At 39.2% G+C, this 26,005-nt stretch overlaps 1 protein-coding gene across 2 annotated transcripts in view; it reads right to left on the bottom strand.

Annotated features, from left to right (window-relative positions):
- PLCB1 (phospholipase C beta 1) overlaps positions 1-26,005 on the bottom strand; it is a 646,359-nt gene that overhangs the window by 143,144 nt on the left and 477,210 nt on the right. For both annotated transcript variants that reach the window (XM_045528129.1, XM_045528130.1), the window contains 2 exons: positions 17,006-17,163; positions 5,951-6,033 (listed from right to left, as the gene is read on the bottom strand). In XM_045528129.1, the coding sequence (XP_045384085.1) occupies positions 5,951-6,033; positions 17,006-17,163 (241 nt within the window). The remainder of the gene's footprint in view (positions 1-5,950; positions 6,034-17,005; positions 17,164-26,005) is intronic.

Below are 26,005 nucleotides of genomic sequence, written 5' to 3'. Positions count from 1 at the left end.
AGCTGCATACGGAGTGTTTATAAGGAGATAGGGGAGGAGAGAAGAGGGAGGGAGGAGAGAAGAGGGAGGAAGGCAGGAAGGGAGATGAATAGAAAGGGTGGGAAGGTGGGAAAGACAGAGAGAGAGACACACACACACACACAGAATCTCAAAATGTATAAAAAGAGCCAGCAGGCAGACAACGTGTCCACTTAGGCAGGGGGCCCTGGAAGAAAGACAAGAGTAGCAGGCACCTTGGGGAAAGGTGTGTGTAACTCTTAGGTACATAACAGGGAAGCAAAGGTGGCATCAGCCTGAGTGTGTTGCCAGTAGGAACCTGGTCAGATGGGAAAGGCTGGGGCTGCAGGGTTTGCTGAGCTGAGCTCCAGGCTGTGAGCCACTCTGGATCTATAAAACGAGGAGGATAATAACTGTTCTTGGAAAGGGACAGAGGATGCCGAGAAGATGAAATGAAGTAATGGATGCAAATGTCTCTGAGACCTTAAAAGAGCAGGGCAAATGTAAGATGATTCCACTATTAGGAGGCAGCGTCCGCTAGCTAGACTAGACAAATCGTGCACCCAACAACTTGTAAACACAGTTGATAGAGGGGAACATTCACATTCTTTCGATGCTCCTGCTTTCCTCGACCTTTTAAAAAGCAATAAAATTTTTTTTTCTCATTTTGTGGAATGTTAAATATCATTATAAAGGTATCCAATTCCACTGGGTTTATGGACTCTGATTTTGATCTACAGGCCGTTGAACTTGATTTCCCAATAGTTTTCTTTACATGCTGCAAGGATAATACATTTTAACAGAACTGCAAGTGTACTAAGAATAAGTAACAGTGATGAAAACGCTTTTTATTTTACAACAACTCAAATTGATTGTAAAATGTGGTTCTTATTTTCATTCCCTCTTCCCTGAATATTAAGCCTGGATCATGTTTTTTTTTTTTTTTTTTCTGGGAGTGGGAGTATTGGGAGTTCAAATCATATTGCAATGATTCATAGGGAAAAACACTCTTTATATCCCTTCAAAAACAATCAAACTGTGTGCTTTTGGGGGCCATGTGAGTTCTTTGGAGTTCAAATATGAACCCCCAAGGTCACTGCTTTCTTGGAACCACAGGGAGAGGAAAGGCAAGATTCAAAGAGCTTGCAAAGCCCTCCAACCTTGCACCTTCTCACCATTCTTTCTTGGCTTGTGTGAGACTTTACTACATGGCTTACGCAGTCGTCAGAACAGACTGCAATCTTCCTCCGCAGTATCAGGGAGAAAGAACAACTGCTCATCAGAGAATTGACCCTGAAAAGCACTGGAGGTGGTCGTAATTGACCCTGAAAAGCACTGGAGGTGGTCGTTTAAGGACAACTCATTAGAAACTGTGTCGATGAGACCTTTGGGAGCAGGCAGAGAACTGGCAGCCCCTGGCATCCTCCAATTCAGGTACTCTGCCTCCAAGGATAACTTGCACCAGGGTTCAATCAAGTCAGCCTACTGTCCGGTTGCAGCTGAGAACAAGCCCATTGGTGCTGGGCCTACCTGTTCCAGGTTGCACTAAAGAAACTGGCCAAACCTTCCATTTTTCTTTCACAGAATGACTCTGTTAAATATCACGGAGCTTGACTGCTCCACGCGTGGTCCCTGGAGCAGCAGCATCAATAGCCCTTGCAGCTTATTGGAAATGCAGATTCTGAACCAGAGACCCTCGGGCAGTGGAGTCCAGGAAGCCCTTTTGATGATGCTGATGCAGGTTCAAGTCTGAAAACCTCTGTGATAGATTAAAATAAGCCAACAAGTGCTGAAGTATATGACATTTTCCCTGAGTGTTGGAACTCAGGAGCCCCAGAGTCTCTTTGATTAGCGACCTGGAGTGAAAGGCAAGAGTTAACCCTAATGCCCCGCTTTCAGGATTTCCCAGGGAACCATATTCTCACCAGTGGAAAGATCTGGGGGAGATGCTCCAAGTATCCCTACGCAGATGTCCTCTTTCAGGAGGTTCCCAAATCAGGCCCTCGGGATTTTGCTGGAGCCATGATTTTTTACTCAATTACACAAAAGAATCACCTGAGCTGTTAAGGCTGCAGGTGACAGGGCCAACTCCCCAGTCCCTTAATTCATGTAGCGAGGACGGAAACCCTGAAACGTGCATTTTAAACAAGGGTGCATGTAATTCTGATGGTAAATGAACCACAGTGTTTAGAGCTGAGCTCTACCACTTCCTTCAAATCAATCACCTGGGGGTATTATACAAATGGAGATTCTGACACAGATTCCAGGGTGGGGCCCCAACTCTGCGGCATCTCTAACAAGCTCTAATGTGATGCAGATGCTTCAGGTCTGAGGGCTACACTTTGAAGAACAAGAATCTATGTCTAACTTGGACTTTTAAAGAGATCTGCCTCAAAACCAACTGAGGTGGAGAGAGCAAGAGGTAGGTGTCCAGGAAAAAAATAAAACGAACTATTTACGTAATGAAGCTATTCATGTTCTCAATACATACACATGCCCACCTACAGGGAACTAAATCGGAACAGAGAGCAAATCGAATAGAAAAAGTCAGAGGAAAATAAAGCAACTTTTTAATTGCAGGTCAGAACTGCAGAAATAAAAGGCATTAAAATTGCAATTAGCACCAAAAAAAAAAAAAATCCTAAAGTGCTTAGAGCATCAATATCAGCTAACATGGAGATGAAGTGAGAGGAAAAAATTCACAAATGCATTTTGAGCTTTGGGCCATAGCAGACATTTCTAACATGTTAAATACTCCAAAAGTGTAGGCATCTGGCAAAGTGGTCAGTTTTCCGACCAAGGAACTCGTCTCATTTCATGGGGTAAATCCTCCAAGTGGAACTATTAATAAATCAACCTCATTCTCTATAGAGTAGGAATCTGCAACCCATGGAGATTAAGGACTTTGTCCAAAATCTCACAGTTGTCTGTGGCTAAACAGGGCTAGAGGTTACTTCACTTGAATTCGGTGTACAATTCCTTTTCTGGAAGTGTTAGTTCACAAGTGGAACATTAGGGTCAACTAGGGCTTTTTTTTTTTTTCTTAAGGATTTTCAAGTCTTATTTCTAGAAATTCTAATTCAGAGGGAGGGGTGCAGCTCAGGAATCTGCATTTTGAAAAGCACTTTATGGGAATCTGATGTAGCAAGTGGATAAGTTGAAAGCAGGTAATGGCAGATTCCTCTCTGTTGTTCATGGATAGGTGATTTCAAATATCAGGAGAGAAAACCAGAAAATTCAGTGGCTTTCTTCCGTTTTTCCAGTGTGAGTTTGTTTTGGAGGTGTGGCCCAAATTAGGTGGGACTGAGTTCTGAATCTGCCATGTTGTATATAAAGCACGCAGGAGAATAGAATGGTTCACCAGGGGTAAGTTCCAGATATTTTGGTGATGTGTTCCTGAGTCACTGTATTGAGAAGGATTCTGAGGTTAGATCTAGGTTTAAGCGGAAAGAGTGTTCTGACTACACGGCACGGGTTCAGGAACCAGCAAGGTGGCCCCAAATCAAGTATAAGGTTTGTCCAGCAACAGGAAAGCTTATCAGTGTTCTTTGGGTGTGTGACAGCCCTCCCAAGAAAGAATTGTGGCTAAGCAGTTCTGATATCTGGAGGTGAAGGACAAGGGAAATACAAAGCAAACAACTTCCTGCCACTTCCTCCTCGATAGAATTCGGTCTCTTCGTATTTCCCTGCCATTACATTATCTGTGCTTTGGGATACGATCATGGCATCCTAGGAAGGTTGTTTTCCTGTTTTCTTTTGTCACATATGAATTATTAATGAACTTTTAATAGCTAAATTTACCATCTTTTCAACCAGGAAGAGGAGTATTACGGCACTAGCCTCGTTGCTTTTGTGCACAATGTAGGAATTCATTTTCATGCCCGGTTTTGGATTATTGGTGTGGAAGACTGCAAAAAACATCCTTTGGTTGAGGGCTACAAACTCCATAAATGTGAACATTTGCAGGCAGTTGCCTTGCAGATGCTCTGTTGTCTCAACCAAAGGCTCATGATGCTTCTGTTTAGGTGCAGGGGATGGCGTGGACTAAAAGTGTGAGTTCCGAAGCCAGACTAGCTGGATTTGAATCCCATCTCTGTCACATTTTAGCTGCATGGACTTGGGCAAGGTACCCTCTTTGAGACTCAGTTTTATGATCTGTAGAATAGAGATAATATTTAATATTTACTCTCAGAAGCACCTAGGTTTGTGGTGAGGCTTACATGAACTGGGGCACGTGAAATATTTGGAAAGCTGTTTGGCACAAAATCCACGTTCGTGGAGCGTTTGCTGTTATGTTTGTGATGGTGGTGATTGTTGCTACCTCAAAGGAGAGTTTACTGTAGCAGGTGGGACCATCCCAAATAAAACCATAGCCTTTCATTTTGTCTAATTTCAATAGAAACATTTTTTTTTTAAGAAAACAAGTAAGCTAGCTGCCTTTTCTTCCAAAAAGAAAACAACACATCAACAAGTCTGCACACTACAGTGCCTGAAAGAAAAGTGCTAAAGTAGTATTAGAGCCCAATTACAAACAGATGGACAGAGAGGAGAAAGTGCTTCCAAAAAAGTCACTTGCAAATCAGAGCTGTCACAGCAAAGGAGGTATTAAATACAGCCACTAAAGAAGCGCCCCTTTTAGTAAGAACAGAAATAGCCAGGGGGCAGAATAAATTCCTTTTTCTTCACTTGACCCTCAGGGGTGCTGGGCACACTCTGTGCCAAATGATTACATCATTCATTGGATGATTGTTTCATAAAGAAACAGAACCAAAAGCCAGAAAATGTAATATGGATTTCCCGAGGGCAAACTAGAAATATGGATAATTATAAAACTGATTACTTTGAAATAAGGTCTCTCCACGTATGTATTAACACATTATCACATTTAACTACTTCGAGACTCTTCAAGCTGAAATTTGATCACAACCATACTGCTTCTTCAAGATTTAGTACATTCTTTAAGAATTAGTGAATTGAAGCACGTGTTGCAAATTATGTGGACAAAGAGGATCAGTGACCTGGGAAAGACTCAGTAGGAAAAGGGGTAAAAAATGACTTGTGAGCCAAATTGGGACAGGGGCTACTGGCTTCTAGTTGGGAAATCTGCCTTAGGTTCTTGAGATGAAAGAGAGGGCTTCTTTTGGGCAACAATAGCACTATAAATTCTCCAGACATTGATTCCATGGACTAGAATGTTAGTTCCATGAACTTTGATTCAATACATAAAATAATCTTTCCTTCTGAAGCTCTTTAAAGGGAGTAACTCTATGATAAACTAAATATATGTATTAGATTTAAATGTGTCTCTCTTTGGTGCTTTGTGATCAAATGAATCTAGAATAGTTAAGTCAAAATTACCTTTTATTTATGTAGCTCAGCAATAAGTGCAGGATATCGTGAAATAGGAAAATATTTACAAATATTAACAAACAGGGGAAACCAATGGGAAGGGGAAAGACAGAGCATTTTGCGGACAGAGTCCTGTGTAGGTGCACAGTGGCAGAATAGAATTTACAGCTCTCCCTCCCCCAGCCACAAGGAATTGAAGGGAACTGGCAATTTTGGGTTTGCAAAACTGATTGTAAATTTGCATGAAATGGAAGGAGCTAATGAAGGGGGTTTATAAAAGTGGCCTAATGCAACCCAAATCTGTAATAGAGACATGCACTATATAAGAAAATGTGTTCCACTGCATTGTAGAAAGAAGAGTCCTTAATTTAAAAATCATATTATGGCATGAAAATAGATTCCACAAGTCTAATGGGTTACTTTAATGTTCATGAGATTTAAATGAATGAGTGTCATCACATACAGATGAAAACATGCCACTTAATGTCTCACATGGTTGGAGAACACCATTAATAACATCAAATAATCTTAAATCTGATAAACAATTATTATATAACAGCCTTATTTGGGAAAAAGACTCCTTGCTAACGTGTTGAATACTTACGAATCCACATGGTTCTCAAATGACAGGAGAATTGGAAAAGGTGAAGTCTTAAATGCACACTCCGCGATCGCTTCTATTACTTCCTAAAAATGAGAACACATATATATTCAATATGCCAGAATTTTTAATGTGTATATATTTTTTGGAGGGGTGTTAAACCCATTACTATGGTTTCCTTTTTCGTTGACAGAATTGTATCAAATGGCCTGAAATGGCCAGATGGGGCTGTGATAGCTACTGGGCTGTGACATTTCTGACTCTTGATGCTACAAGGTAAAAAGAAAGAAGAATGGAGTGAAACAGAATGATGAAGAATGATTCTTCTATTTGTTAATTACACCCACTTCTTTTTAATAAGGAAAGAAATCTAATCACATTACAAAAATTTTGGACAATAAGAGAAAGCAAAAATTTTCACCCATAAATTCACTTTCTGAACCAAACCACTGTTAGCATATGGTTGTATTCACTTCTAGTCTGTTTTTCATGTATTCATGTAACTGAGTTTTAATTACAGTATATATTCAATTTGTATTTTTTAAAAATACTGTTATTGAGTTATACTTTTACTGAGATACAATTTGCCCACTTCAAGTGTATAGTTCAATGGTTTTTAATAGGATCGCAGAGTTCTGTAACTTCATCCCAATCTAAGTTGGGAATTTTTGTCACCCCACGAAGTAGCTATGTACCCACTAGCAGTCACTCATCATTCCTGCACCCCACCCCCACACACCTAGCCCCAGGCAACCGCTAACCTACTTTACATCTCTATAGATGTGCCTGTTCCAAACAGTTCTTATAAATGGAATCCTACAATACATGACATTTTGTGCCTGCCACCTTTCATTTCGCATGCTTGCAATGTTCATCCATGTTGTAACATGTATCAGTGCTTCAATCCTCAATCTGTATTGTTAAAAAATGTATATATGTCATAGGCAGAAATATCTTTATAAAATTCTAGAAAGTAAAGGTATCATAGTTGATTTAACTATTTCCCCAATGTTGGACAGGTATATTTTAAGTATTGTCATTCAAATAATTCTATTAATACAAAGAACATCTTTATTTTTCCTAATATTTTGAATGATTTCTAGGAATGGATCCTCAGAAGGGGAATTATTGAATTAAAGAATATGAATACTTTTATTTTCTCTCAAGTATCTCCAAATTACTTTTCATTGTAGATTGCACAGAGTAATGCATGAAAGACCAGATTTCAATGCATATTTACCATCTTTGGGCATTATTTTTTCTAAATGGTCTTCTTATTTAGCTGGTATTAAGGTAAAATCTCATATATTGTTTAATTATATCACTGTCAATACTGCTGGGTTGCACGTTCCCAAACATTTGTTTTTTAGTTACATTTATTCTTTTCATATTCTCCTTCTAAGTAGGGATTTCCACTCCCATTCTTTATGCCTAAAGCCCTTTCCACTATCTTCTGTACCTTCTCCACCTTCCTTATTCAATACATAACTTTCTTTATATCCATTCCCTAAAAGCTATTTCCCTGGCCCCAGAGTATAAATAAGGCTTTCTAATTTTGGACCACATTTGCATATATCCTCTTAGAAAGGTTTGCCTGCACAAAGCAAGAAGAATCACTCTTACTGTTTCTTAGAAGTGAATTCACAGATTGCCTTTCATATATAATCGGTTTAACTTTTGTGATAGTTGAGTCCATCAAAAAAAAAAAAGTAAGCACTATAAAAAGCAAGCAACATCAAGATTTTAAAGGCTTTATTTGAGAATAGGCTTTGGATTCAAACAGACTTACATTTGAATCCTACTTCTCAGATTTTACAAGCTGTGTGACTTTGGGAAAAATCACTCCAAGCCTCTGTACGTTGGTTTGCTGATGTGTAATGTGGGGGTCATAAACCTCATTTCACGGAGCCGTTGTGAAGATGCAGTGAGAGAAGGTGAGGACTCAGCTCATGTAGAGCATATATTCTCAAGTCAACTAAGGTTGCTTACCTTGCTGGGGCTTCCCTCCCCATTCACCCTAAGCCTTCACCTTTTAGAATCTTAACTAATAAAAACAAGAGCTACCATTAAATGACCATTTATTATTTTCCAGAGAGTTATCTCATGCTACAAATAATCCATAAGGAAAACAGGATCCATCATTTTACAGATTATAAAACTGAGGCACAGAGAGATATTAACTGACTTACCCTAAGTCACAGGGAAGAGAATCCAAGAGTAAGAGCCGGGAAGGTCTGTGTGACTCCAGAGCCCATGCTCTCAACCATTGCAGTAACTCCCATTCAGCTAATAACCTTAGGCAGCTAAGAGCAAAGCCCTCAAAAGAACCAGGAATAGATGTCATCAAGGAAGTAGATGGTAAGTGTGAAAAAACAGGCTAGATTTTATTGATTTCATAAATTTGGCCCTAGTGTGTTAGGTAAAGGCCAAATACATTAGAGCCATCCTGTCTCCTCTTTCTCTCTCATACCTTTCAATGCATCAGCAATCTTGTCCAAAATATATCCAGAACACAACCACGTGTCAGCACCTGCACTGCTATTGTCCTGATCCAAAAACCACTGCAGTAACTGCCACAGTAAGGTTTTACCATTGTTACCACATATTCACTACCCTTTCCTGGGAGAGGACAGTATCTCCACACTCTGTTTACCATAGTCTTTGCAGCATGTTTCATTTTGGCCAGTGGCATGTGTGTGAAAATGACATGTGCCACTGCTTCGCAGAGTCTTCAAGACACATGACATGGTTCTGTCATTTTTCTTTCTCCTCTGCCTGGAGCCCAGTGATACCACAGATAAGGGGCTGTTCTTTCGGTATGAATTCCAAACAATATTGGTCAGAGTGACAGTCAACATCTAACCAGAGTGAGAAAGAAATCACTGTGATCCTGGGGTTTCTTGTTATTGCAGCAAAGCCTGTCAGAAGCTAACTGATAGAGCCTTTAACTGCTTTCCCGGCTTCTGTCACTTGCCCCCTGTATTCTACATCAAAACCACAGTGATTGCTCCTAAACATGAGTAGACAGTTTCACTCCTTTGCTATACACTTTTCAATGACCTCCCATTTCACACAGAGTAAAATCCAAGTCCATTATCATAATCTATACAGCCTAACTTGATCTGGCATATATTTCTCTAAATTCACCTCCTTTTCCTCTCCCCCTCAAGCACCCGGACACAATCCATCGACCTTACCGATTTTCCTTGAATATACCAAGCATGCTTTTATCTCACCATCTTTGAACTTGGGTCCTTTGGTCAGAAATACTCTTACCTGAAAGCATGACTGATTTCCTTAATTTGAGAAAACAGGATCTGTGTTCAAAGGTCACAGTACCATAGGACTTTCCCTGTCATCCAGTTGAAAACGGGATAACTCTAGCCCTTGTCCACTTTTTTAGGTTGTTATAAAGGGCATGTCTCCATGTACCATATTGGTGTGTTTATTTTGGACTCTCTTTCCCCACTAGAGTGTAAGATCCTTGAGGGTAAGGACTTGTTTTCTTCACTATTCTGCTGAGGCACATTCTAGATGCTCAGTAAATATTTTAAATGAATGAATGAACTCCTAGAATGCTATGTAAAAGAGAAACCCAATTTATCTAGTTGTGCTCTCATTTATTCTTCTATTCACTGGTTCAGAGGCAGCACACTTTTTCTCATAATGGGCCAGGTAGTATTTCAGGCTTTGCTGACCACATGGTTTCTTATAGCAACTATTCACCTCTGCCTTTGTAGCTTGGGATAGTTAACTGTATGTGTCAACTTGACCAGGCCATGGGATGCCCAGATATTTGGCAAAACATTATTCTGAGTGTCTCTGTGAGGATGTTTCTGGATGAGACTAACATTTGAATCAGCAGACTGAGTTAAGCAGGTTGCCTTTCTCAATGTGGGTGGCCTCATCCAATCCACTGGAAGCCCGAATAGAACAAAAATGCAGAGTAAAAGAGAATTTGCTGTTTCTGCCTGACTGTCTTTGAGCTGGGACACTGATCTTCTCCTGCCTTCGGACTCAGACTTGGACTGGAGCTTACACCATTGGCTCTCCTTGTTCTCAGGTCTTCAGGCAGGGAATGGTGTTACACCATCGTTCTCCTGGGTCCCTAGCTTGACAAATGCGGATCTTGGGATTTCTCAGCCTCACAGCCATGTGAGACCATGTGAGCCAATTAGTCTGGAGAGTCCAGGCTAATACATAGCCCCCACGCAGCTCAGATAATATGTAAACAAGTAGGTGTGGCTATGGTCCAACAAAACTGAATTCACAGAAACAGATGGCAGGATAAATGTGGCCTGCAGAAGAGTCTGTTGACCCCTAGGCTAGTCTGATCAAGCAAACCTTAAAACTTGACAGTAATTAAAGGTAAATGTAATTTTGTATTACCGAAGTTTGAATATTGATTCCATACTCAATAGGTTAACTTTAATACCTTCCAGGCTGAAATTTCCAATCAAGAATGAATCTTACATTAAAAAAGAAAGTCCTTCAAATGTGTATGTAAATAAAAGTGTAATTGGTCTTTGCTAACTTTTTGATGATGGCTGCCTTCCTTGTCTGTTTGAGAACTTCTCCAGCTATGCTTAATAATGAAGGTTGATTACACACTTGCCTTATTGGTGTTTGGGCCAAAGAGAGTCATGCCTCTCCCTTAGAAAGTGGGTGTTTGGCTCTAGGCCAAAGGTCTATCTCTCTTTGTCTTTGGCCAGTGAAATATGCCTGCTTCTGTGGGCCTGCTCCCAGGCTTGTAGGGAGTTCATGCTCCTCCATCTTCCTAGCTCCCTGGATCTGCTTTTCTCTTCCCACTGCTGGGAGGCTGGTGTGGTCTGAACTACAGCTGGGCCACTGGGGCTCCTAGTCCTTCCCATCTTGCTTCTCCTACTTCTCCCATTTTCCTTCCTCTGGAATTGTGCATTTCTGATCTTGTGCACTTGACTCAGGATTCATGTTTGCAAAGGAGCCTCCAAGCTCACCTGTCACTCTCTTCTCAAATCTCACTGGGCCCGTGACAAAGGCCTGGGCTGTGTTTAATTTACCACATAGTTTGAACTTCTGGCACCTTTCTAGAGGTGAAGTGGATGCCATGGGTTGGGCACAGAAGTCACCCACAGCCTCTACCACGGCACTCTTACAAATGACTTCATTCAACTGCCCCCCTCCCCCAATCTGGCTTAGTAAGAACTCCTTGCATATGTAATACCATAGCCATTCTATTTATAGAAAGAAAGCCAACATTTGGTTTTTATGTATTTCAATGATAATGTCAGTAGCTAACATTTATAGAGTACTCACTGCATGTAATGTATTATTCTAAGTGATGTTAGCATGTTAAATAGGGTTATTGAATACTTACTTACAATAACCCCAGGAGGTAAACACTAATTATCATCTCCATTTTGCTGACAACAAAGGAGGCTTGGACTGGGAAGGAATCTTCTCTAAGGTCTCATAGCAACTAAACGGAGGAGCTGGTGCTGGAACCCTGGCAGTAAACTCCAGAGCAGCATCATCCTCAACTTCTATGTCCTCCTTTCTCTCTGCTCTGCCCACCCACCTCCCTCCCCCTGTCTGTCTCTCCCCACCTCTATCATAACTTCAGCCAGCAGCTTAACAAATCTTTTCTAAACCTTCAAACCAATGAAAGTGCTTACTGAATGTCATATAATAATTTCAGCTGGGAACAAGTTTTCACTCTAGAAGTTGCACTGGAGGACTTCCGTTCTTTTGTGCCTTTGAAATATTTTGTATGGTACGTGTGATCATTTGGAATGAGAAAACTAGTTATAGTTTGTAAGTTTCATTCTTTCATAAGTGCTATAATTGGTGGACACTGGGTGTGAAAGTACCTTCATGCTAAATTGCTCTTCATCAAGCCCAAACTGTTTTTCAGAGACTTCTAATGGTGGATTCAATAACCTATAAACCATATGGTTCAATGACTAAACTCCAGTGGGAAAAACTGCCCTGGAAATCCTTTTTCCTTGACAAACAGTCAGGTATATTTGGACATCCACTTTATGTAGCAGTGAAATTTCATCCTAAATTATGGTTACTTCTCTCAGGTAATGAAGCCTTATTTTCAGAAATGCTCTATTTAACAACATACTAAAAATTTATACATTTTCATCATATATTTTATCACATTATCCAGTTTTCCATCTCGTACGATCACTGATTAAAAGGAAGCTGCCTGAAGGGAGAAGGACCAGCCTGGGAATGGAGTGGGTGGGTGGTGTCTAGTGTGAGGGGGAGGGCGATTGAGGGGGAGCAGAGAGAATGAAGACCAAATGGCGAAATACTATGTCCCGGGCATCAGAAAGGCTAAGGCAATGGGGCATAGAAACAGAGCAGATACTTGGGAGAAATAGTATAATAAATAGAGCCAGGCTGTAAAACAGAATGCCCTCTATAAAGAGTCTGAATGATAGCGTGTACCCTTTCCTAGACCATAACCTTTTATTTTGGCCCATACAATAAATAAGCAGTGAATGCCAATAGGAACTCTTGCTTTTTAGGATATATCACACAGAAGCTTTCCGGATCATGTATGCTGAAAGCAGATACACTGTGTGATATAAAAATGATGAACTTTGCAATCAGTTTCTTTTGCTGCAGCAATACACGCTATAGCTATAGCCTAGAGTCTAATTATACTGTGAAGGTCAGGCCCCAATGTATGGGATGTTTCCCAAAACTGGCAGATGTTGGGAGAATGTTTTCACTGCCTATTAATATATCACACGTGGAATTCCACACACAGAAATAGGAAAGACAAAATTCACTTGTCTGATGAACAGAGGTAAGAAAGACTAAAAGTTAAGGCTATGCTATATTTTGCCTATTTGCTTTGAGAAGCGAAAATTGATTCCAAAAAACATTTACTGAGCACCTACTATATGCCAGATTTTGTTCAAAGTGCTCAGGACAGATCAGGGGACAAAATAAAGACCCCTGTCTTTGTGGAACTTACATGCTAGTAGAAGGAGAGACCATAAACAAGGAACATAAGAATTAAACAAGTTAAGCAGAATGTTAGAAAGTGAGTGCCTTATGGAAAATTATTAATTAAAAAAATGCGGAGTGGGGGAGTGTGTGTCAGTACTGTGGGGAGTGGGAGTGATGGCTGGTGAGAGCATAAAACAGAGAGGTTCCAGGAGGCCTCATTGAGGAGGTGATATTTGAGAAAGGCTTCAAGGAGGTAAAGGGAGAGCCATGCAGATACCCAGGAGAATTGCATTCCAGGCAGAGGGAACAGCCTGTGCAAAGACTCTGAGGACGGAACTGCCTGGCACCTTCCAAGGGACAGCAAGGAGACCAGTGTAGCCGGAGCCCAGTGGGAGAGGGGAAAAGTAGTAAGAAATGAGGGCATAGGCAGGGTGTAGATCACGAAGGGCCTTGTTCCTCTTCTTACCCTTTCTTACAAAGTCACCTTATGCACTGTTTTTTAATAGATTTAGGGGGTACAAGTTGAATTTCATTACATGTGCATATTGCATAGCGCTGAAGTCAGGCTTATTAGTGCACCCATCACACACACCAGGGCTGGGGAAAGCAGACTGCCTGCTGATAATCACACAAGCAGGGCTGGGGCTACAGTGAGGCATGAAAAGTGTCTTAGTGCAAAATTTCAAGAGACACTCACTTTCAGGCATCAACTCTGGCCTTACGTGACCCTGAGAGCAAAGGCCTCCTTAAATTTTGCATCCTAGGTGCCTCACTTGCCTTACCCTAGTCTCAGTCCTGATGCAAAGAATCCCTGCTACTAAATATCTGTCCACAAAACAGGCTGGCATTTCTACTCCCCACCCCCACCCACTACCACCCACCCAGAGCACACCCAGACCGATCTATCCCACCAATGCACATTAGCAGGAGGAATGGCTGGACACACCAGCCTGGTCACCTCCCGGCTCTCAGCCAACTCCAGCGGAGAGGAAGCAGCATTCCGGGCTAGCTGCAGCCTTTAAGCCTCTGACCCAGCCAGCAAGCGTGTGGATGTGGCTGGGAAGCGGTGCCTCCAGAGCCCAGGAAGAGATGTTCCATCAGCCCGTAGCTCTGGGATTACAGATGTGACTGAAGAACCACTTGCATGGTCGAGTGCATAAGGAGAGTCACTCCAGGCTGGGCTGATGGCAGGCAGAGGCCAAGAAGCGAACGCTCCACATAAAGTAAATATGCCTTTGGATGTGCTTCGTGTTTATTCTCCTGCAAGGAACTCAAAGAACTTGGAGGATTTTAAGTTTTTAAGAAAATATGATTGCTCCTCACAAGGACTCTGAGGGGTGACAGGGCAGGAGGCAGGTGGGTGGGGTGGTCTTCCTGGCAGTGGGTCAGTGCGCAGTGCAGTCAGCCCTCAGCTCCATCAGGGGGCGCTGTCGGCCTTTCCAGGACTCTCTCCATCCATCAATAGACAGATGAGCCCAAACCTCACTGGCCCCATACCAGGGTCACCTGTCCCCACTTTTTTTTTAAGTAGCCCAACCAGGTTAGACCGGTATCTTAGATCTACAGTCCCCAAACCCTGGGCCGCGGCCCAGCACTGATCTGTGGCTTGTTAGGAACCGGGCCGCTCATCACTGTCTGAGCTCCACCTCCCCCATGGAAAAATTGTCTTCCATGAAACTTAGGAATCGGGGGGTCGCACAGCAGGAGATGAGTGGCGGCCAACGAGGGAAACCATCTGTATTTACAGCCACTCCCCATTGCTCACATCACTGCCTGAGCTCCGTCTCCCCTCCCATTCCCTGTCTGTGGAAAAGCTGTCTTCCATAAAACCAGTCCCTGGTGCAAAAAAGGCTGGGGACCACTGTAGTTGGCAAAGGACAATGGCAAAGTCTGGAAGGGAGGGAGAGACACTATGGAAATAAGACAAAAACCCACTGATTTTCCAACTGAAAAAAATCCAAAGACCTTAAAAGGGCTCAATTTCAGGAGCAGATACAACTTTTAAAGATTTTTATCAGAATTAATGTCAACCCCACATTAAACTTTGTTGTAAATTTAATTGAAGGGTGTTATTTTTCTTTAATTATTGCATTGTAGCCTAAGTTTAAGAAATCATGAAAAGTCAAATTCCTTAGACACAACACGGTAAACGTATTTTAAGGTGCTAATGATATTACTCCTGCATACATTTTTGTAATTGCTCAATATAGCAATCTTTGATCAGAAAAATCCTTTTGTCTAAACTGAAACTTGGCTGTCCCTTGAAAATCTTGCTTCTCTTTTGCTGTTCTCTCCAGTGATTGCTGTTTATTTTCTCATATTCCAAGTGCTCCAGGGTTAAAAGCTGGGGTTTGAGACCTTTTAGCTCCCAAAGCTACTTCTGAAATACTACCTCTCAATCTTTTTTTTTTTAATCCCAGTTCCAGTGAGGCAGTCAAGCCAGTTTTTACTCCTTCCTCACTTCTGCCATCTATTGAGCTCCCCCTTGGTCAGCAAAGATTTGGCAAGTGGCTCATGGTCATCTTCACCCAAAGCTTTGTCACCGATCTTGGTAAGGATAACATCTAATTCATCCAATATTCTGGCCTCTCAGTATGCAACTTAGTTACCCGTATACTTGGACTCTGTTTTCTTGGTTGCTTAGGAAGCCTGAATTCTCCCGAGACTCAGGCATCCCAGGTAATGGGGTTCATGCCATGGGACCTAGTTCTAGAAGTTGTCCTCTGGCCCTTCTTTTCTGATTCCCTTCCAAAGGGGTGAGAAGCCTGAGTCAGCCAAGAGAACATGCCTGCTGAAGCCTTCACGTTCCCCTTCCAGTCACTCTCCAAGTACCTAGGCTGCCAGATTTCCCCACCCCAATGGTCCCAATCCCCTGGGGATGACTCTTTGCAGGGGATGTGGACAGAACTTGGATAGTTGGGCTTGGGTGTCCATGTACATGCATGTGAAGCCATTTATGGTACAAGATGGAGTCATAGGTGGAAATAAAAGGGGGAGCAAACACACCCCACATTCCTGGCTAATAAGAATGCCTGATACATCTTTTATAAATAACAACTTTAGCCCTGCCTCCTAGATAGGATTTATTAAAATACGCCATCATAGGATTATTTCTGCTTCCTGACCGCACCCAATCCATAGCAAAATCCTGCTTTCTTGAACCATCCCCCAAATCACCTAATATAAGCCCAAACCCTGTAAATCCTCTCTAATACACTTTTACTGAGGCATCCCAGCTGCCCCTAACATGTGTTCTTCATCGTATGAGCAAATAAATCTGACACTGACTGTAGGTGTATTCCTAGGGGTCTTTGACTGATAGGCATCAATGTGCCCAACGCTAGCATCACAGAATGGAATCTTATATAATAATTAGTATTAGTAATTAATATCATCATCATTAATCATCATCATCATCAATCATTATCATCATGGTAAAGAAAACAAACAAGTCAGACATAGATGCAACAATATTATTGAATCTTCCAAACACTGTGGAGTGAAAAAAGCGAAACACAAAATAATGCATGCTAAAGTGTCAATCAATTTACAGCAAGTTTAAAAAAATGGTGAAGCTACATTGTTTAGGGCTGCATACGAATTTGTGCTTTGCGCAAAGTAAGGGTCACTGTAATAGGATGGTGGCTACCTCTGGGGTTAGGGATCATTCTGATGGGAATGGGTACATGGGAGTGTTTTTGGGGTGCCAATAAGTTTCTATTTCTTGATTTAGGTGGTAGTTATGGGGGTGTATACTTTATATCCATTAGTTAAATTGTACAAATAAGTTGTATATATTCTTTATGTATGCTATATTTCACAATAATTAAATACAAGAAAATAAGAGTAAGAGTGCTAAACAGGATGAGACAAATAAACTGATATTTCCTGTCACAAGACAGTTTCCTTACAATTTGGTTATCATGAATTAATTCACCTGATGCCAACTACCATGGATAAACTGCTAAATTTTAGCCTCTGGAGTTGCAAAGATGATTAATAGTCTTTGCACTTAATTGTGACAGTTGGGACTTTCTACCTTAGGAGGCTTTACCCCAAAGAGGTCAGGTCTCCCCAGCTGCCTCTCTTAGCAACATTCATCCACTCTACCTTGAAGGATATTTCAGTTGTCATGGTGAATCCATGGGTGATAACAGGTTCCTCTTCTGCAGTCCGTCCTTTCCAGCAGTCTAGCTCCACACAGCGACAACCAGACAGGAGCACTTGGCGATACATCTCAACGGAGGAGTTTCCAGCCAGCTGGCCAGCTACAAAACACCAACAAAACAAACCCTAGAATCCCATGAAGCAAGGAAGACAGTGGTGTTTTCTTAGAAAGGCTCCTCAACAATGGGAAAACAAAGGCTCTGAGAGCTGGAGCAGTCATTCTCAGCTTTTCTTCTGCCTCAACATACCAGAAGGTAATGGTATAATCCAAATATAATCATGGCTCCCTAGCAGTGGTTTGGGAGAAGACAGCATTGTAACAATAACAATGATGCATGTTTATAAACTGCTTAGCAGATGCCAATTACAGGTCTTTGAACTTTACATGTATTAAACATTTAATCTTCACAAAAATCTCTCTGATTTAACTATTTTTTTAAAAAAAAATAACCATTTTCAGATAATGAAAATGGCACAAAGCAGTTCAGCTGCCCAAGTTTCCAAAGCTAAGAAGTAGAAGATCCAGGATTATAACATCAAAACTCAGTCTTTTAATTCTTACTGTATTCTGATGAGAGAATATTTTTGAAAGACTGTCCTAGTATGTAAGTTAGTCCCTCTGTCATGTTTGGTCAAGGTACAAATGCTTAAAAAACCTAAACATTCTCCTTTCAAAAGAGCTCTTTATGTAAAAAAATAAATTTAACAAAAGAAGTGCAAAACTTATTCTTTAATAATCATAAAACATTGTTAGAAGAAATTAAAGGAGACTTAAATAAATGGAAAAACATACCATGTTCATGGAGCAGAAGACTTGATATTAAGATGATACTATTCTTCAAATAGTATCTTCTTGAGCTACAAATTTAATTCTTTTCAAATTCCCACCTTTTTTTTTGCAGCAACTAATAAGCTGACTCAAACTTTATATCAACATATAAGTTACCCTAAATAGCCAAAACTATCTTAAAAAATAAGCACAGATTTGGAAAAATCATACTTTCCAACTTCAAAACTTACAAGAAAGCTATAGTAATCAAGACAACATGGTATTGGGATAAGGACAGACATAGATGAATGGAATAGAATTGAGATTCCAAAAGTAAACCTTCAATTTATGTTCAATTGACTTTCAACAATTGCTGAGACAATTCAGTGTAGAAAGAATAGTCTTTTCAATAAATGATGCCGGGATAAATGGATAGCCACATGCAAAAAAATGAAATTGAATCCCTACCTCACACCATATAAAAATAATTAACTCAAAATGGATCAAGCTCCTAAATATAAGACTTAAAACTGCAAAATACTTTTAGGAGAAAACATATAGGTAAATCTTTGTGACTTGGATTAGGCAATGGTTTTGTAGCTATGGCACCAAAAGCACAGGCATCAAAAGAGAAAACACACCTGAACTTCACAAAAATTTAGAAACTTTTATGAACAGAACTAAAATATCCTAGTGGAGTGATGAGAATTGTAATCATCAAGGCAGCTGAGAAGTCTGAGGGCAGCAATACACAGGGCATGGAAGCCAAATTACTTCTATTGTACTTAAGAAGTCAATGGAAGTTACTTATTTCTTGATAAATTATTTTTGAAAGATTAAAAAATAACTTTTGAGACAAGCCCATTATTAACAGACAAATTGAAGTCTTTGGAAAGTTAAAGAAAATTAAAGATTTCCTTTGATTTATTCTCTGTAAGCCTTCATCATGTTTTTTATAGCCAGTTAAAAGATGGCATGTTGATGAAAACTGTCAAAATGACTTTGAAATTAACAAGATCTGCCCTGTGGAGACACTCAGGACAAAGAAAATAGGATTAAGCCTACTGGCTTAATTTTATTTTTATATGCATGTCATAACACCCAACATCAGCATAACAAAAGGATGACATCCTTAAGTTTTACAAAGCCCTAGTAAAATGCACTGGAAGGTTGATTAAGTAGGTTTGCATAATCACTTTTCTTTACTGGAAAAATAGGTTGTTTTTCTAAACATATAGATATATTTGCAAAAGCAGAAATGCTAACAAAACAATCTAGAAAGTTCCTGATACTGGATAATAAATTGCCATTTATAACTGCCTCAAAGTTCATTGTCACGACTAAGATTTACAAAGATCTTGGATGCGTAAAGGACAAGGAAACAGTAGATAAACTTATATATGTTATCCCCAAACTTAAGGGGGGGTTACTTTAGCTAAAGTAAGTGAAGAAATCAAACAATAATCATGTTAATTAATTAAAAATGCTTGCTCCTACAGAAAACTGCACTGGTATTAAAGAATATAGCAGATTTTTTTTTTTGTATGTGTACTGTTTAGGGATTTATTTAAGTCCATTATTAACTATATCAACAAAGTTACATATTGTGCAATTTCTGAGTCTATTTCCTTAACACTTTGTTGAGTATTATTAGCTTTGGTAGGTATGTTGCCATGGGTTTAATCAGGTTTAATGGTGTAGCAAAGTAGATAAACACCTAACTGATACTAGAGTATTCTGTCATAGAAGATTCGGAGTTTCAAGAAACATTTCTTTGGATTTTTTTTTTTTTTGCAAGTTTATCATTCAAAGAACAATTAGAAGGAATTTGATGTACTTTTTGAATGTTGATCAGTTAATGTTTTGAAATGCATGATAAGGTATGGGGTTGGGTTTGTGAGATGCAAAGGAATCTGGAAGAAACTAAAGAATGGAAGACAGAGAGAATGAGAAAGAGCAACAGAGAGAGTGTGTGTGTTTATTGTGCAGTATCTAAGTCAAAAAGAATCTAAGGTAAATTCACTATTCATTCTTAAAATGAGTAATTTTTATTAGAAATGAAAGTCTCCCAAAGAAAGCATATTTAAAAAAAAACACACATTTATCTATAATTGATAATTGTTTTATTCTTTGGAATACATACTAGGTTCCCTGTATGTTTTACTTCATTTATGGAGATATTTTTCAAACACATGTATTAATATTCTCTGTTATTCTCTCCTTTTCTGCCTAAAGCCTTAAAGCTGATTGATTTTTCTTCCCTAAAATTTTAAACTCATCCTTATTATATCCCATCCACCCATTATATTTCCATTTGATTAGATCCAATAAATATAGCCTCTGGGGTTAGAGGATCGCTGGAGGTTGTAACTGCTGGTATGTCATGAGTCATTCAACCCTTGGTATTTCAGAAACTAGTAACTGACATCATCTCTGCCTGGCTGTGAACACCCTCTGGATTACATTCCAAGCCCATGATTGAACTTGGGAGCTGAAGCTCCTTCTCAGATTAATTCATAATACTGCCTCAAGTCATAGTTCTGGAACTTCTTACTTGACAGCATTCATTTCGGGTGGCTGGTTACATTCACTTGAGCTTTGTCTCAGACTACCCAAGGCATCCGAAGACAGACGAAACCAGAATATTGGAAAATAGTAATCCTTCTATTAACATAGGCTTCTGAAGCATTCTCATGCAAAGGCTGAGGATTAATTACCTACTTTTGTATTTATCATTATTTATTGTCTTCCCTTCAAACTCCAGGGTAAGAAGTTTCCAGAATGTGATGCATTTGTTAACTTAGTGGCCTTCTTCAATAAACACTGTCTCCTTCAATAAATGGAGACAGGGACTATTTTTCCTTGTTATCAAGGCTGTGACAACCATTCAGGGCGTGTAATCTCATAGCCGTAGCTGAGGAAACTGCCCAATATACAGAGAAGGTAACGTTCGTCATGACGTGGGACATATTTCTTACCCTTTCTGTCTAGGAAGGGGAAAGACTATAAATCTTACCTCATTCATATACCTCTGGTCACCTTTTCTTTCTCTTTTTGCTCTTTTTCTTTGCCAGGAGAATATTTTTTTTAGGTTCTGATATGCTTCAGGGTCTCCTCCCCAGCCCTGGGGTAAATCTTGACTCTTTTCAGCAAATCATGGTAGTTTCATGGTGCATACTAGTGATTAATGTGGGCATTTCCATGTGGTATAACTCCAGGCTATATATAACCGGGCGTAAAGGAAGAAGCCTACAGGTTGTGGCAGGGGTCCGAGGGGGTGTTAGGGAAGCTATAGGAACATTTTCTTCACTCTTAGGAAGTCTTAAAAAAGGATCATGAGAAAAGGACTTTCCTCATGCCATATGTGGATCTTGGTTCCTATGGAGGTGATACTTAGGGTGCACCTAAGTTTGGTTTCAAGTCAGTCTTGAAACCATAAGAGGACCAAAAAGATAGAAAGCATCTGGGTCTCCAATGACATCAATAAATTTCCAATTTAACCAACCTTCAACCACTCTGCCTCTAAAGATCTTGCTGTGTGAAGTAATAAATTCCTTAATCTTCAAGCCGTTGAGTAATAGTATGATATTATCTTCAATCACAAGAACCCCAGATATTTTAATATATCTACAATTTACAAACAAAGAAATCAAGGCTCTGAAGAGTTAAGCATGTAACTTACTTAAAGGCCAATTTAAACTGGGCCTATTTATTTCCTAAATTCATCTTCTTTCCATTCTACCAACCAACTCTCTTAGGTCTGTGTGTCCTTTAAACTAAAAACAAATGATAAAAGGTGGCATATGCTGAGGGCTAAGTGAGTGGGAGAGATGTGTGAGATGGGAGTGACACTCAGAAAGTCTTGGTTCATAGTGGATGACTGGCAAGGGTACAAGTAGGCCTTGGATCACTTTTAGAACTTTTCTGCAGCCAAGAGCATATACATGAGGAGAGGAGGGGAAAAATTATTAGATATATTCAGTCAGATAATCTAATTCATCAGATTATTGGACAACTAAACTCTCAAATCTAGTTTTTTTTAATTCAGTAAAGCTGAATAAGGATGTTAATTATCCCGAGATATACTGCTTTGCCTTGTCTGTGTATATGGAGCCATTATCTCCCAATGGTTTGGAGTACAGGAAGGTTCCTGAAGAGCTGCAAAAGTATAGATTGAATAGACTGCATGCTTTTCTGTCTTGGCAGGATTTTTTTCCTGAGTCATAAGGATGGATTCCTCAAGGAAAAACAATAATTTAAACAATAATCACTACTGGGTATACTGCCAACACTAAAATCCTAGAAAATGACCGTTGTAATTAAAAACAACTCATTCCGTGCATGTATTTCTTTCAATGATCCGATTTATTTTTCCTTCTGGGCATCTTGATAGTCAACAAAGGGGCAATAATGAGTAGAGAAATAGACATAATAATAATGTATTGCTAAATTAATTTATTTTCATACTGTATATTTAATTTTTATAGTCTCTTTGAGTGTTCAAAAGAAAACATTCCAAATGTTGAAAGTTTTCAGGAATACTAATTCTTAAAGTGTTCCAAGGAAATAAGTGGGAGGGTGACAAGACAGAATGAAGGGTTGGTCATTACCTTAATAATTGAGAATCTCTGATCTGTTTTTCCTGTATTCGACACACCACAATAGGTGTTAATTTTTGTTTGCACTCAGAATTTCTTAAATTCATTTAATAGGAAACCTGCCCTTTTTTGCACCAAACACCTCTTATATGAAATAATGTTTCTACTTGTTCTGGAAATGGCATAAAAATATAATATCTACTTATTTTAGGTATAGTTTTAAAATTTAATTGGATTCTATTGAGTTAGGCATTGGCTATATTTTTATTTTATAACATTTTTGTTTTCATACAGGGTCTTACTCTATTGCCCAGCCTGGAGTGCAGTGGTGTCATTAAAGCTCACTGCCACCTCAAACTCTGAGACTCCAGTGATTTTCCTGCCTCAGCCTCCTGAGAAGCTGAAACTACAGGTATGCACCACCATGCCTGGTTAATTTTTCTGTTTTTTGTAGAGGTGGGGTCTCACTATGTTGCTCAGGCTGGTCTCGAACTCCTGGCCTCGAGCAATCCTCCCACCTTGGCCTCCCAAAGTGGTAGAATTACAGGCATGAGTCACCACATCCAACCTATTTTATAACATTCTTAATTGTTTTGGGGAAATTTGAATTTTTATAACATAGATGTTTGAGTTATCCAACGGCCTCTGAGAAACAGGAGTTCTATATTAGTTTTTTCTATATAATTAAAACAATGATGCTACAATTAACATATGAAGTAAAAACGAATTTTGACACATAAGTCAAAAGAGGATTTCAGATAACACCTCAAGAACCTGTATTAATATTTTTATGGAAGTTTTCCTTTGTGTTAATTATATGGAATTCTCCTTTATTCCCCTGCAGGAAAATAAAACTTTGGTACTGGGACAAGGTAATATCGTGAGAATGTGGATTTATCTAATGCAAATCCTGGTATAATTATACATAGCTCAGGAAAGAGAGCAAGATAAAAAATAACAACAAACCCCTTTAGATCAGAATGGGATTTAACATAGCACACTTTTAAAAGTTGAATATTTAAAAATGTGTGGATACTAATTGTCCTAGAAATTAAATAACTGGAGAGAGAATTGATCAGAAATCATGTATATGGTGTTGATATGAAACTATTGCACAGAAATCTGGACAGAGCTATTTGAGTTCTTTCTTCATCACAAAATAATGTTAATCCTTTTCTTTCCTAATGGCCAAAAGCTCCACCTTCCAACAACTATCACTTGTTAATATGCTAACACCCTCAAATTTAAACCAACCTGACACAATGGAGCCAAATTCTCTACCACACTTGTGCTTAGCAAGTTGTGCATATGAGTGACTCTAGAAGAAATTGATCTGACTGAAAATCCCTAGTGAAATGCAATTAGAAAAAACTACAGATACAAATTTGAACTATATTCTGTAGTTTTATTATATGTATTACTAGTATCATTGAGCAATTTTATTAAAACTATTTTTTGTCACCAGTAAAGCAAATGACTAAGTATGTATAATTTTTTAAGTATCAAAATTACTAAAGGAAGCACGGCTGTAAAATCAAGAATTTAGTTGGTAGATAGGAACGTAAATATGTGAATTCATGTCTTAAAAAGAGAAAAAAATTATCTTTTCTTGCTTTGTTCACTGAAGTGGTCCAGAAACAATGTTCCAAAGCACAGGGTCCAAATTTCTGTTACAGGGCTCATTGAGGAAAAGTCTGATTTTTTGTCTGGAGCAGAAAGGACCAAGGTGAGCCTGGAAGATCTTTATGTCTCAGAAACCAAGGACATTTTCAAAAATCAATGGGTCATGTCAAGAGGACATAGATGACAGCCTAAAAAGGGCTCCCACTCACAATGGTTGAGATAATTTGAGCATCAAAAGGAGAATACTGGCTGTGACTAAATGAACGTACATAAAATCTGAAAACGATAAGTCTATAATTTTACATAGAAAGAGAAAAATAAATATATTCTGAAAGAAGGTGAAAAGAGTGGAATATATATCCAATCAGTCTTGTCACTGAATTATTTTAATATTGCTGACTCATTTACTATATGACAAATAATATGAAAGTAATGAACATAAATACATCAGCTGAAAGGCATTTTGGACTGAAAAAGATTATTGGTAAACTTACTCTGTATTGTGACTTCTAAGTAGAAAAAAATCACATGTAGTATACAAAAGTCAACTGGACATACATTTAAATATTTCTAAAAGTCTTCTGGTCCTAAGTATATGATAAATGCAAGATTCTATATTGTCCTCAGGTTTTTAAAGTTTTACTTCTTTGAATCTTATCAAGTTAAAGATTTAAACTCAACTTGACCTACCATAGACCTCCTTGAACTTGAATGAGAAAAAAGGTTACAGCTCTAATTTTAACATCTACACAAAATTTAACACTCTCTTCAGTTTATGAATCTAGGTCAAAAGTCACAGTAGTACTAGCAAGATCTATAACTTTGTCACCAATGGAAATCACAGATATTTTCATATCATCTTCCAATTTTTTCAAATATCACAACATATTGCTTATATTTATTTTTAATTGTGCTAAGAGATATATATTATGATATCTGATAACAGTATTTCCATGGAATTTATTTCCTTTTTAGTCCTAGGTACTTTATTTATGCATTTAACATTCAGAGAAGGGTCCATAGGCTTCACTAGACTGAAAAAAGGGTCAATGGTATCAAATAAGAGTAAGAACCATTAAGGAGGAAAAAGAATCCTTTATATCCTTTATAAAGGCTTATGAACTTGGTGGGGAGCTGCAAAATTTTTGTCATAGGCCTAAGGAACTGAATCCAAGAAAGTGGGCTATGTGGACACTCTTCTCCTGAACTCACAGAACCTGTATGGTGGTTTTAAAACAAGACAGAAAATTCTTTGACACTCTCCCATCAAGAGCAGTGGTTCATGTCCCCTTTCTATGAATCTGGGTAAACTTGTGACTGCTTTGATAAAGAAAAAAAGACATGTCACTACACAGCTTCAGAAGTTAAGTACAAAAAAGCAATTAAGCTTCCTCCTTGCTCTCTGGGACACTTGTTCTTGTAGCCCTGAGCTGCCATGAAAGAAGTTCACCTACGTTGGGGCTGCCATACTGTGAGGAAGCCCAAGCTATATGATGAGGCCTCCTGTAGGCAATTAGGTCAATAGCATTAACTGAGCACAGCTGTAGGGTCATCCCAGCCTAGGTGACAGATATGTTGGAGAAGTCTCCAGATGATTCCAGCACCCAAGCTGTTTGGGTTACCATCTCCCCACATTCACTTCCCAGCTGAGGAATAAGACATCATGGAACTCAGACAAGCCATTCCCTCTAGTCATTGTCTGAATTCTTGACCCACAGACTATGGATAAATATAAAATGGTGGCTGTTTTATGGCATGGAGTTTTGGAGTGATTTATTATGCAGCAATAGATGACTAGAATAGGGTTTAGGATGAGCCAGACAAGAACATAGTTAGTTTTGAGGCATGAATCTTTCTTAGTACATAATATAAGTTGAAACAAAACAGGCCACAAATGTCCTGAGAGCCTTGCAATTTTCATAAAGAACAATGTAAGTTGTAGTTCAACTGATG

Source organism: Lemur catta, chromosome 17, assembly GCF_020740605.2.
Source record: "Lemur catta isolate mLemCat1 chromosome 17, mLemCat1.pri, whole genome shotgun sequence".
Classification (NCBI taxonomy): Eukaryota; Metazoa; Chordata; class Mammalia; order Primates; family Lemuridae; genus Lemur; species Lemur catta.
This window is presented reverse-complemented; position numbering and strand designations above follow the sequence as displayed.